At 34.4% G+C, this 13,521-nt stretch overlaps 1 protein-coding gene across 3 annotated transcripts in view; it reads left to right on the forward strand.

The window, feature by feature from the left end:
- Positions 1 to 13,521, forward strand: part of LOC123525200 (sodium-coupled neutral amino acid transporter 9-like) — a 77,271-nt gene that overhangs the window by 32,518 nt on the left and 31,232 nt on the right. For 2 of the 3 annotated variants that reach the window (XM_045304053.2, XM_045304054.2), the window contains exons 8-10: positions 1,813 to 2,019; positions 2,484 to 2,588; positions 12,728 to 12,834. In XM_045304053.2, coding sequence (XP_045159988.2) covers positions 1,813 to 2,019; positions 2,484 to 2,588; positions 12,728 to 12,834 — 419 coding nt within the window. The remainder of the gene's footprint in view (positions 1 to 1,812; positions 2,020 to 2,483; positions 2,589 to 12,727; positions 12,835 to 13,521) is intronic. The other variant, XM_045304055.2, reaches the window with a different exon arrangement.

Raw genomic sequence — 13,521 nt, forward strand, 5'->3', positions numbered from 1 at the left:
AAACCAGCTCTGGCTACAAGAACTGGTTAAAAATTATGTCGCGACATCAGTTTTGAAGGAAAACTGGCGCAGGGACACGCGTTACTGAAAATGCCATAAAACCTGGAAAACTGATTTAATCAAGCAGAAACTTGGTATTTTTCATGCAGATGTGTTACTGGTACGATACAAATGAAATTGAGACTATTACAGAAAAACAGTTTTTCTTATAGGCCTAACTAAACTAAAGGAACCAGCGTGGGAGCCATCTGGTCTAGTCGTGTAATGGCTGCCAGGTATTTGAACACTAATTTTTCACTTGGCATGGCAACAGAGATCTAAATTGAGGCTAGTTTTTGTTTAAATTTCATTGTGCATGTATTGTTGACATTTTGGTAGGAAAAATGGGAGAGCAGGTTGTATTTGGTGAAGTCAAGCTCCATTTTAGTATGAGTAGTACTTGCAGGTCACAGCAGTGTGATTTTGATGTCAGTTTACAGTAAGTAAATGTGACCAGAGAAATCTTTCTTAGAAGATACATGACCCCTACTTTTCTCTTCATTTTATATCAGTTTTATCATAACTCTTTAAAATGAGGTAAGGATTTGTTCTCTGAAATGGGTCTAGCTATGTTTGGTAGCTCTTTGAAACAGGTCAGTTTTATATAGAATATATAGGGGAAACTATTTAGGCTATTGTGACCATAACAGTCCACCAATATTTTGTGGTGTTACTTTCCTTTTATGACTAAATTTTGCCATTCCTGAAATCTTGAATTTATTATGCCCATTACAGATTAATTCTGCTAAAGGGTTGATAAGTACATTGCAGACTGCTGTTACTACAAAACCATGGATATTTGTAATACAAATGGAGTGGAAGTACTTGTATAATATATTCCATGGTTATAATAAATTTTATACCAGTAGGAGATCTAAAACTTTTTAAAAAAAAATTCTAATTTTTACATCATATGTTGGACAGTGGGATATACAGTCAAACTCGCTTTATACGAACTCTTCGGGTCCTGGGCAATACGCTCGTATCAAACGAAATTCGTATTAACGAATGTATGACTCCCGGATAATTTGCCCGAGCAAGTTGGGCAGTATCACCGGTATCGCCGGTGAATAGCTTCCGATAAATAAAAATACAGTAGTGAACAGTGTTCATTAGTAGTTTTAATTGATCAAGTGAGTGTATTCAGTTAACAGTGAAACAAGTCAACAAAATTCATACTTAAAGACGTAAAAATGTATGAAAAATAAATTTTAATGTACAAATGTATTTAATCATCAACTGTTTATAGCACTTATATAGATACACAGGAAACGTACAATGAAATTATATTTTTATGGACAGGTGTACAAATGACAGTGATTATCGCTCAATTGCTAAAGACATTATTACTTGAACTCGATTGTGATGAATAAAATAACTGCATGCATAGTGTTAATCTCTTTATTATGTATTTATCGATTACAGGTGATAATCACTTTGATTAAATATCAGCACTGTACGGATTCAAACTGTTAAAAGATCAAGCGAAGCAAAAATATGGCCGCCGACATCTAAAAATAGTTTGTATCAAAAAATGGAAACTTGTAACATTTTAGCTCATTGGGACTTCCAAAATGTGTTCGTATCTCCCGAAAATTCGTATGAAGCGAGTTCGCTATTACCGAAATAATTTTACAAAGAAATAGAAGGACTCAGCCGGGGAATCCGGGTTTTGTTCGTTATTGCCGAAAATTCGTATCAAGCGAGTTCGTATTAAGTGGACTCGACTGTACATCAATTGGTTCTCATGCTGATAGAGTGAAATATTTTCAGATCCTATTTGTCCCTCAAAATCTCCACATGCCAATCATAGCCACACTTCACCGAACATTTCCATGACAACCAGTGACCATTCCCATGATGCAACATTCTCAAGATGGTGGGATGAGCAGAAGACTGTACCCATAATGCTTGTAGTGGTTGTACTTCCTCTCATTAACTTCAAATCACCAACATTCTTTACAAAGTTCAATGCCCTAGGTAAGAAAATTCATTTATTATTTAAAACCACATTTAGGTGAAATTTTGAATGCAGTCATAGAATAACATGTAAATTGTTTAAAGCATATTTGAATGAATCTACTGAAATATTTTGTTTACATGTATATACAAAATGTACATATACATACATATAGTCACTAAATGGAATTTATTTTGAATAACTGCAGAAAACCCATTAACATTGCATTTTTATCCCTAATCATGGTCAATTGTGAAGAATGGTAGATAATTTTTAAACATTAAAGCCAGTGTGGTCTGTTTAATTTAATAACCTGTTTTGTAAAACATTGCTCTATGTACTGAAAGAATGCTCTACTTCTGTGTTACACATAACATTCACATTTCATAGAATGAAAATGAAATGAGTTAAACATTTGAAATCGTACATATTTATGATATACTTAAAAAAACTGCATAAATTGATGTTTTGTATGCCATTTCAGGTACTATATCAGTAACATATTTAGTTTGTTTTGCCATGAAAAATGCGATTAGTTGGGGAATTCATCTTGATTTCCATGACAGTACTAGTCCAGTATATGTACATGGTAAGTTTAATACATAAATAATGTTTTCATATCAATGAAATATGTAGATTGGTTTGAATCAGACCTGAGAAAATACTGGTAACAGGGGGTCACATACAGTAGAAATACAACTAAGTCTTGAAGATATTATTTGATATTTCTATTAACTTTCTAGCTTATCTGAGCACAAAGTGCACATTGTGAGTTTTTAGGACTGTTGTATGTCTGTCATCTATCTGGCCTCAATTTATCGAAAGTTGATGACTGTAATTGAGAGACGATCAACAGTAGCAGGGTAGGTAATGCACTCGGTACAGTTACAGATCTGTACTTTCTGAAATTTCAAGTTCAAAATTGTTTATACCTTTGCAATTTGCATAAATAAAAGTTGATTATCGATTTATTGTCAGTATTCATCATCAGCGATTTGTTCATTTTTCACTCGCTATAACAAGTTCTTTAACATCTTCATTAATGATTGTTTAAGGTCAAAGGGTCAAGGTCGGGTGAGCGTCTTAAGGCCATTATGACCCTGCTGTATTTATTCTGTTAATTATAGAATATGGATTGCAAGAAAAAAAAATGTCATTGGATATTGTTTCAGATAGGAATTTTGGGCCCTTTAGTAACTGTTATGGGGATAATTCGACAGGGCCTTGTTGCCATCTAAACAGTTACCCAAAGGTCAGATATTCCATTCTGCAACGATAACCAGGAAAAGATTCTTTTAAATTTGCTATATTGGTGCTAAGTCTGCAGCATTATTTGTATTTCTACTCATAGAATACAAGAATACATTCCCTGCCTTTACTGGGGTTGCCGTCTTTGGTTATTTTTGTCAAAATAGTGTTGTAGCCATTACACGAACCCAAAAATACCCACAACGTCGTGTAAGTACAAACAAACACACATAGCTCCACTCTCTCAGAGTTGTAATTTCTGAACTCACATTTGTCTCTGTTAGTATCATTGAAGTAGTTTGTGTTATGTAATAGTTGTCAGACATTTCACAGTTTAATGCAAAGGATTGTAAAAGCTGATACTTATTCAGCCACATTTTAAGCTCACATGAAAATTGTTCATGGTGAGCTGGTAGTGTGGGTGGATGGTCTGGTATCTGTAATCCATTGTCCACAATTTACACAAACATCGTTTCTGAAACTCTTTAACAGAATTCTACCATTCTGGCAAGATCTCTTATTTTATCCAAATGGTTCAGCTTGACCCCTTATAGAGGCTGCTGGAGTTAAAAAATAGAAATTACTTTAACAACGTTTTTTCAGCCGCTTGATGGATCTTTATCAAACTTGGTCTGTAGCATTTTTATAAAGTCCTCTATAACATTTCTTCATATGGGGGCACTAGAGCTAAAAAAGAAATTCTTTATTAGGAGAACTGCTAGGCAGATCTTTGTTTAGCATGGTAGTAGCAACCTTGTAAGGCCAACTCTCAGGTTCATTGAAATTTGACTTGATTTTCTAAACACAACACATTTGCTACCATTTATGATGTAACATGATATACATACATGTATATTCAAGGCCAGATAATAAATATATCGTGTGAGCAACTTACAGCCATTGTGGCCTTTTCTTTAAAATGTTAATTTTTTGTCAAAATTCTTTATCAAAATTGGGTTTGGATATTGACAGTGGTGAATGTTTCTGAGAAAGTCAACTCTGTATGGGAGATTGATAAAGTCCTTGCATTAGACCTCATATATCACAAGTGCTTAGGTAAGGCAGTGCAAATTGCAGATCTTACGCATTAAAGTTTCCCTTTGTTAGCTAGGATTAAAAACTCCTCAAACAAAATATTGTTTGCTCATTTTAACATGGGATGAAATTCATTCTCTAGTTAGCTCAACTATTCGAAGAATAGTGTAGCTATTCTACTCACCCAAGCATCGGCGTCGGCGTTGGCGTCACACCTTGGTTAAGTTTTTGCATGCAAGAACATACAGCCATCAATTAAAGGCATATAGCTTTGAAACTTATTTTTTCTTTTTCTAGGTCAATTACCAACCTCTCTGGGTCAAGTCCCATAACTCTGACATGTATTTTGAGCAAATTATGCCCCCTTTTGGACTTAGAAAATTTTGGTTAAAGTTTTACATGCAAGTTACTATCTCCAAAACTAGTGCAGATATTGAATTGAAACTTCACATGTGTCTTCGGGGTTATAAAACTAGTTGATAGCAGTAAGTCCCATAACTCTGACTTTCATTTTGACCAAATTATGCTCCCCTTTTGGACTTAGAAAATTCTGGTTAAAGTTTTGCATGCAAGTACATACAGCTATTTCTAAAAGGCATATAGATTTGAAACTTATTATACCCCCACCAAACATGTTTGAGGGGGGTATATAGGAGTCAGTTTTGTCGCGTCCCGTCGCGTCCCGTCCCGTGGCATCCCGAAATCTATTATCTCAGTAATTACCAAATGGATTTGATTCAAACTTAAAATACATGTTCCACCTTATCACCCACATCATGTGACACAAGGTGCATAACTCTTGACACCAAGTTTTCATGAATTATGTCCCCTTTTACTTAGAATTTAAGATTAATTTTGTTGTATTTTCACTATATCTCAGTTATTACTAAATGGATTTGATTCAAACTTAAAATAGATGTTCCACCTCATCACCCACATCATGTGACGTAAGGTGCATAACTCTGACACCATTTTTTTATGAATTATGCCCCTTTTTACTTAGAATTTAAGGTTGATTTTGATGTATTTTCACTTTATCTCAGTTACTACTGAATGGATTTGATTCAAACTTAAAATAGATGTTCCACCTCATCACCCACATCATGTGCCCACATGTGACACAAGGTGCATAACTCTGACACCAAGTTTTCATGAATTATGTCCCCTTTTACTTAGAATTTAAGGTTAATTTTGTTGTATTTTCACTATATCTCAGTTATTACTAAATGGATTTGATTCAAACTTAAAACAGTTGTTCCACCTCATCACCCAGATGATGTGCATAAGGTGCTTAACTCTGACATAAATTTTTTATGAATTATGTCCCCTTTTACTTTAAATTTAAGGTTGATTTTGATGTATTTTCACTATATCTCAATTATTACAAACTGGATTTGATTCAACTTAAAATAGATGTTCCACCTCATCACCCACATCATTGACACAAGGTGCATAACTCTGACACCAATTTTTCATGAATTATGCCCCTTTTTACTTAGAATTTAAGGTTAATTTTGATGTATTTTCACTATATCTCAATTACTACTGAATAGGATTTGATTCAGACTTAAAATAGATGTTCCACTCATCACCCACATCATGTGACACAAGGTGCATAACTCTGACACTATATTTTCTTGAATTGTGTCCCCTTTTACCTAGAATTTAAGGTTAATTTTGATGTATTTTCACTATATCTCATTCTGATTGGCTTAGAGCCAAAGGGAAGTAACCTTTTTTTAACCTTTGTACTGAGTTTCTTCCCCTTAAATTCCAGGAATTAGTCTATTTTTAGAAATCCTATTTTTAGATTTTCAATATTTTAGGTATTTTTCTAACTTTTTTATTATAAGTCCTATGTAAAAAGTAAAAACATTTTTACGTGATAACATGGGTCGGTAAGACGCTTTTTTGTATTCATTTTTAGTGTATCTCTAATATTAGAGATTTAAAATATTTACTAGTATTACTATACTAGTAAAATACTAGTATTACTTATATGTGGAAGCCCAGGATGAAGTACTCCAAAGTATTTTTAAGATTCCTTATGGTTGCCATTCTTCTGTGACAAGACCGTATGGTGGGGGTATGAGTCACTCCTGTGACAGTTCTAGTTTTTTCTTTTTCTAGATCAATTACCAACCTCACTGGGTCAAGACCAATAACTCTGACATGTATTTTGAGCAAATTATGCCCCCTTTTAGACTTAGAAAATTTTGGTTAAAGTTTTACATGCAAGTTACTATCTCCAAAACTAATGCAGATATTGATTTGAAACTTCACATGTGTCTTCGGGGCTATAAATCTAGTTGATAGCAGCAAGTCCCATAACACTGACCTTCATTTTGGCCAAATTATGCCCCCTTTTGGACTTAGAAAATTCTGGTTAAAGTTTTGCGTGCAAGTACATACAGCCATCAATTAAAGGCATATAGCTTTGAAACTTATTTATTCTTTTTCTAGATCAATTACCAACCTCACTGGGTCAAGTCCCATAACTCTGACATGTTTTTTGAGCAAATTATGCCCCCTTTTAGACTTCGAAAATTTTGGTTAAAGTTTTACATGCAAGTTACTATCTCCAAAACTAATGCAAATATTGATTTGAAACTTCACATGTGTCTTCGGGGTTATAAAACTAGTTGATAGCAGCAAGTCCCATATCTCTGACCTTCATTTTGGCCAAATTATGTCCCATTTTTGACTAAGCAAATTCTTGTTAAAGTTTTGCGTGCAAGTACATACAGCTATTACTAAAAGGCATATAGATTTGAAACTTATTTTTTCTTTTTCTAGATCAATTACTAACCTCACTGGATCAAGTCCCATAACTCTGGCATGTATTTTGGGCAAATTATGCCCCCTTTTGGACTTTGAAAATTCTGGTTAAAGTTTTACATGCAAGTTTCTATCTCCAAAACTAATGCAGATATTGAATTGAAACTTCACATGTGCCTTCGGGGTTATAAAACTAGTTGATAGCAGCAAGTCCCATAACTGATATGCATTTTGGTCAAATTATTCCCCCTTTTGAACTTAAAGCTCTTTTGATATTTAACCTTTTTGGGTAATATTTTCCTGCTTCTGGGACAATATTTCGAATAGTCGAGCTTGGCTGTCTTATGGACAGCTCTTGTTTTTCAGTAGCAGGCACATCAGCTTATCAATTTTAAACTGAAATATTATTAAAAGTTTTTATTACTCAGTAAAATACAAATTACTTACTTTGAAATATGATATTATGTTTAAATGAATTGAGGGGGTATTTTCTCTGCCTATGCAAAAGTAAAAACATTTGTTTTGTTCCACTTGTTGTGGGTGTTAAATATTTTGTGAAATTATTTCTCTAAAGCACTGCATGTTAAAAGAGATCTAGTAAAAATTTCATTGTACAAATTCCAAAATGATTTAATTTTATGAGATAGAAAAGGTTGAGTACTTCCTATCATGAAAGATGTTTCATATTTCAGTGTAAATTTGATGGTTGTATTTTTAGCTCACCTGTCACAAAGTGACTAGGTGAGCTTTTGTGATCGCACGGCGTCTGTGCGTCCGTAAACTTTTGCTTGTGACCACTCTAGAGGTCACATTTTTCATGGGATCTTTATTGAAGTTGTCAGAATGTTCATCTTGATGATATCTAGGTCAAGTTCGAAATTGGGTCAAGTGCTGTCCAAAACTAGGTCAGTAGGTCTAAAAATAGAAAAACCTTGTGACCTCTCTAGAGGCCATACTTTTCAATGGATCTTCATGAAAGATGGTCGGAATGTTCATATTGATGATATCTAGATCAAGTTCGAAAGTGGGTCACGTGCCATTAAAAACTAGGTCAGTAGGTCAGATAATAAATAAAACCATGTGACCTCTCTAGAGGCCATATTTTTCATGGGATCTGTATGAAAGTTGGTCTGAATGTTCATCTTGATGATATCTAGGTCAAGTTCGAAACTGGGTCATGTGTGGTCAAAAACTAGGTCAGTAGGTCAAATAAAAAAAAAACCTTGTGACCTCTCTAGAGGCCATATTTTTCATGGGATCTGTATGAAAGTTGGTCTGAATGTTCATCTTGATGATATCTAAATCAGGTTCAAAACTGGGTCACATGCGGTCCAAAACTAGGTCAGTAGGTCTAAAAATAGAAAAACATTGTGACCTCTCTAGAGGCCATACTATTCAATGGATCTTCATGAAAGTTAGTCAGAATGTTCACCTTGATGATGTCTAGGTCAAGTTCGAAACTGGGTCACGTGCCTTTAAAAACTAGGTCAGTAGGTCAAATAATAAAAAAACCTTATGACCTCTCTAGAGGCCATATTTTTCATGGGATCTGTATGAAAGTTGGTCTGAATGTTCATCCTGATGATATCTAGGTCAAGTTCGAAACTGGGTCAACTGCATTCCAAAACTAGGCCAGTAGGTCTAAAAATAGAAAAACCTTTTGACCTCTCTAGAGACCATATTTTTCAATGGATCTTCATGAAAATTGGTCAGAATTTTTATCTTGATGATATCTAGGTCAAGTTCAAAACTGGGTCACATGAGCTCAAAAACTAGGTCACTATGTCAAATAATAGAAAAAAATGATGTCATACTCAGTTCAAATCTGGGTCATGTGGAGACAGGGGAACGATTCGGGGCCATCATGGTCCTCTTGTTCATTTCAAGTCACAGGCTTTTGGCTGCATGCTGATTTATAAATTTTGTAGTGCATATTTTTTCAACAAATATAAAAAGCTGCTTCTAAGATCTGCCCTAGGTATTACTGAATGTATTTTAGCTCACCTGAACCAAAGGGTCATGATAAGCTATTAGTATAGATTGATGGTCCGGAATCCATTTTTGGGCATCTGGTGTCCACAATTTACATAATGTTTATAATTACACTAAACTTGGTCTGTAGTATCCTAGCAAGGTCCTCTCTCAAATTTGTGCAAGTAGGTCTGCTTCAATTGTTTAAGGGGGCCACCAGTTCTAAAAATAAAAAACCTTAATGACTTCTCACAAACTGCTTGATAGATCTGCATCGAACTTGGTCTGTAGCATCCTTGTAAGATTTTTTGCAAGTGTGTTCAGAAAAGTAAGGCTTGACTAATTTTAGAGACTGCCAGATATAAATGGAGAAACTTTTAAATGAATTCTTCTCATGAACTGCTCAATAGATCTTAATCAAACTTGGTCTATAGCATCCTTGTAAGATCCTCTCTCTAATTTGTTCAAATGGTTCCACATAAATGATTTTAGGGGCTGCCATACCATTCATAATTCAATGTGTCATACATAATAGTCAAGGCTAAAATAGTTTCGAGTGAGTGACTTAGGCCCACTTGTAAATTGAAGAGTGTGTTTACGTATTTTATCTGAGAAAAATAATTAAAATGTACATTTAGTTAATTTGTGCATGAAATTGGATTCGTTAGCAAATACCTTGATTTATTTGTGAATTGAATTGCCCAAAGCATCAAATCATAATATAGATATCACTTTAACTTATATTCTTAAGTTTCAAATTGTCTTGGCTCAAATTAAAATGGTCTTAAATTCTGATGAGGTTTCATATCAGTTTGATTTAGACAAAATTTGTTTGTGATAAATTGTATGTGAATATTTAAAATTTTATCCATCAGAATATCCTCTTTCCTGGCAAAATCTTTAGCTGAGACAATTTCTCAATTTGAGAATTTTAGTAAAAGTGGGGCCAGTATAAGAATTTCATGTTTCATGTGTTACCAATATAAAAATACAGTTTTAATCGCCAGTCTTGTTTACAATGTATATTCTACAGAATACAAGAATTCATTTCCGGCCTTAACTGGAGTTGCGGCATTAGCATTTTTTGTTCAAAATTGTGTTTTGTCAATCACAAGAGCTCAAAAATACCGCCAGTATATTGTAAGTACTCAGAAACATAGATTATTGTCTGTGTTTCAGTCAACAATTACCCACTTGCAACACTTGTTGTTCACCCAGTTTCCTGTGTCGTAAAATGAAAAACTGTAGCATTAATAAATGATTAAATGGCGAGTTTGTCTGTTAATAGTTCCCTCCACAGCTGTACTGTTTGATTCATATTTCGGTACTTCCATTCAATGTCTACACTATTCACAATTTTCAGAATGAAAACAAAGTGGTATGTCAGCTCATCAGAATTGATTTTCGTAGATTATTGTATTTGTTTCATACTTTTATCTGCCATGTAATGTAGAAAACTGCATTATCTCCATCTTATTTATACAGTAAGTTCAGTAGGAATGCTTTTCTAATAAAGATTATGTTTTGTTTTAGGACAGTGTCCTTTATTGGTTGCCATTCCACTTGCATCATCAACAATTTTAGTTATTTTTTTGCATATTATGATGAAACTGTATCAGAATTTTTGTTTTTGTAAAAGTCACTGGCAGGTCTGAAACAGGATCAAGTCAAAAGTCACATGATGGGAAAACCTTGCACATGCAGTAGTAACCATATTTTCTACCTGATAGATATGAAACTTGGTTAGAACGTTTGCCTTTATGAAAGCTAGGTCTATGCTGAAAATGGAATGTCAGTGTCAAAAGCTAGGTCATTAGGTCAAATTGTATACAAATCTTATCAGCACTCAAAGAGGCAACTCTTTTTTTCTGATCAAATGTAACTTGGTTAGAATGATCAAATCTTAGTCAGATTTTAAGTGAAAAGCTAGATCACTCATTAACACACTAGAGAAACGTGTTCTACTTAATCCACATGAAACCTTATCAAAATTAGTATACTGAATGTATATTATAATATATAATTACAATATATTGAGAATGAGACTGGTTAAATTAGGGTAAAAAACTATTGTCACTTTGTATTTAAGAAATAATTTATAACAAACCAGTGTTTTAACACTATTAATACATGATGGGCAGTTATGCGTCGGACGTAATAATTTCACGAGGGTGCAGGTATTGTTTCACTATCTAGACTAATTTTCAAACGGGAGCATTTAAAATCAGCTAGGTCAGTCGGTCAATTTATAGAATAACCTTGTTAACACTCTAAGGACATATTTTCTATCTGCTCTTGTAGATTTCTATACAAAGCAATGTGACAATGATTATCTTTTTGATATCAATGTCGTCTGAGGTCAAAACGAGATCAGTGAATCAATTTATAGGAAAACATTGTCAATACTGCAAGGTCAAGTTTGAAACAAGGTCATCTTGGGTCAAAACTAGGTCACTAAGTCACTTTATAGGAAAACATTGTTAACACTGTGAAGCCTACATTCCTAAGCAGTATACTGTATACTATGCATGACGTTTTGTCAGAATCAGTTTGAAAGTGGGTCATCTGGAGAAAAAAGTTAGTCATATGAGACATACATGGCTTTCTTTTGTTTACATTTGTGCATTGGACAATTTTTCTTTGTCTTTCATGAAATTTAAAGCGTAACTTGAAAAAATGTCTATCAATAAAGTGTTTCTTTTCCCCAAAAAATTATATGAAATCATAAGAATATAGATAATATGAATCTGGTACCTGTTACAGCTTTATCCCTTTTACCACTTACTGCACCTTATCCCTGTCTTCAATATTTCATACATGCTGTATCAATTAAACAATTGTAAACAGGTATAATATAACTAATGTAATTTGATTACATGTATTAAGAAAACATAGAAAATTAATAAAATGCAATTATAAGCTTACATTACTTTTTAATCCCTGCCACGAGTGGTAGGGTTATAGGAATGGTCTCCGTCTGTCCTTCCATCTTGCATCCTTCTGTAACATTTTGTGTCCGCTCTTTATCTCCTAAACCCCTTGAAGGATTTTCATGAAACTTGGGTCAAATGATCACCTCATCAAGACGATATGCAAAACACATGAGTCAGCCATGTCAGCTCAAGGTCAAGGTCGCAACTCAAGGTCAAAGGTTTGAGCCTTCTATTTTGTGTTTGTTCTGTATCTCCTAAACCCCTTGAAGGATTTTCGTGAAACTTGGGTCAAATGATCACCTCATCAAGACGATGTGCAGAACTCGTGTATCAGCTGTGTCGACTCAAGGTCAAGGTCACAACTCAAGGTCAAACCCTTGAAGGATTTTCATGAAACTTGGGTCAAATGATCACCTCATCAAGACGATGTGCAGAACTCATGAGTCAGCCATGTTGGTTCAAGGTCAAGGTCACAACTCAAAGTCAAAGGTTTGAGCCTTCCAGTTTGTGTCTGCTCTGTATCTCCTAAACCCCTTGAAGTATTTTCAAATTCATTGATTTCCTCAAACATGGACTACAAAATCAATGCTTCCACCCAATACCATCAACCCTTTCACTATCAATAACAGCGGCGGGGGATATAGCTGTCTTTCAGACAGCCTTGTTGTCCTTTGTTCGGTAATATTGCAATTAAAATTTATCCATTTTATCCTTCCTACCTTCCTGCTATTATACTATGCACAGTACAGTATTTTACTTTCAGAATTCAAAAGCACATTCCCAATAATCACTGGTATATCAGCACTTGCATACTTTGTACACAACTGTGTGTCAGCTATAACACGTTTACAGAGACACCCAGAAAATACAGTAAGTATTATAAGTGTTTATCTTGTTAATATTGATGAAACCCATTTTAAGGTTTGTCTTTTCATGTGTGTATTGATAAAACTTGACAAGATGTGCTTACATGTGAGGTTTGATTTTGACATGTGGTGAATCTCTTTGTTGATTACCAATTCCTATGCCATAAATGTATTTCAAAGTAAATTATCTTGACCAGAGAACCATATTAGGAAATTCTGATATGTAAAGTAGTGGTTTTAAATAATCTTATTATTTAATGTGGGAGTGAAATCAAGTGGATTAATTTCTTATAAGTTGAATAACTTGTTTAAAAGTTAACGTTACCAACTTATTAGCTCACCTGTCACAAAGTGACAAGGTGAGCTTTTGAGATCGCGCAGCGTCCGTCGTCCGTGCTTGCATCCGTGCGTAAACTTTTGCTTGTGACCACTCTGAGGACACATTTTTCATGGGATCTTTATGAAGATTGGTCAGAATGTTTACCTTGATGATATCTAGGTCAAGTTCGAAACTGGGTCAGTAAAACCTTGTGACCTTTCTAGAGGCCATACTTGTGAATGGATCTTCATAAAAATTAGTCAGAATGTTAACCTTGATGATATCTAGGTCAAGTAAGAAACTGGGTCACGTGCGGTCAAAATCTAGGTCAGTAGGTCTAAAAATAGAAAAACCTTGTGACCTTTCTAGAGG

This window comes from Mercenaria mercenaria, chromosome 3, assembly GCF_021730395.1.
Source record: "Mercenaria mercenaria strain notata chromosome 3, MADL_Memer_1, whole genome shotgun sequence".
Classification (NCBI taxonomy): domain Eukaryota; kingdom Metazoa; phylum Mollusca; class Bivalvia; order Venerida; family Veneridae; genus Mercenaria; species Mercenaria mercenaria.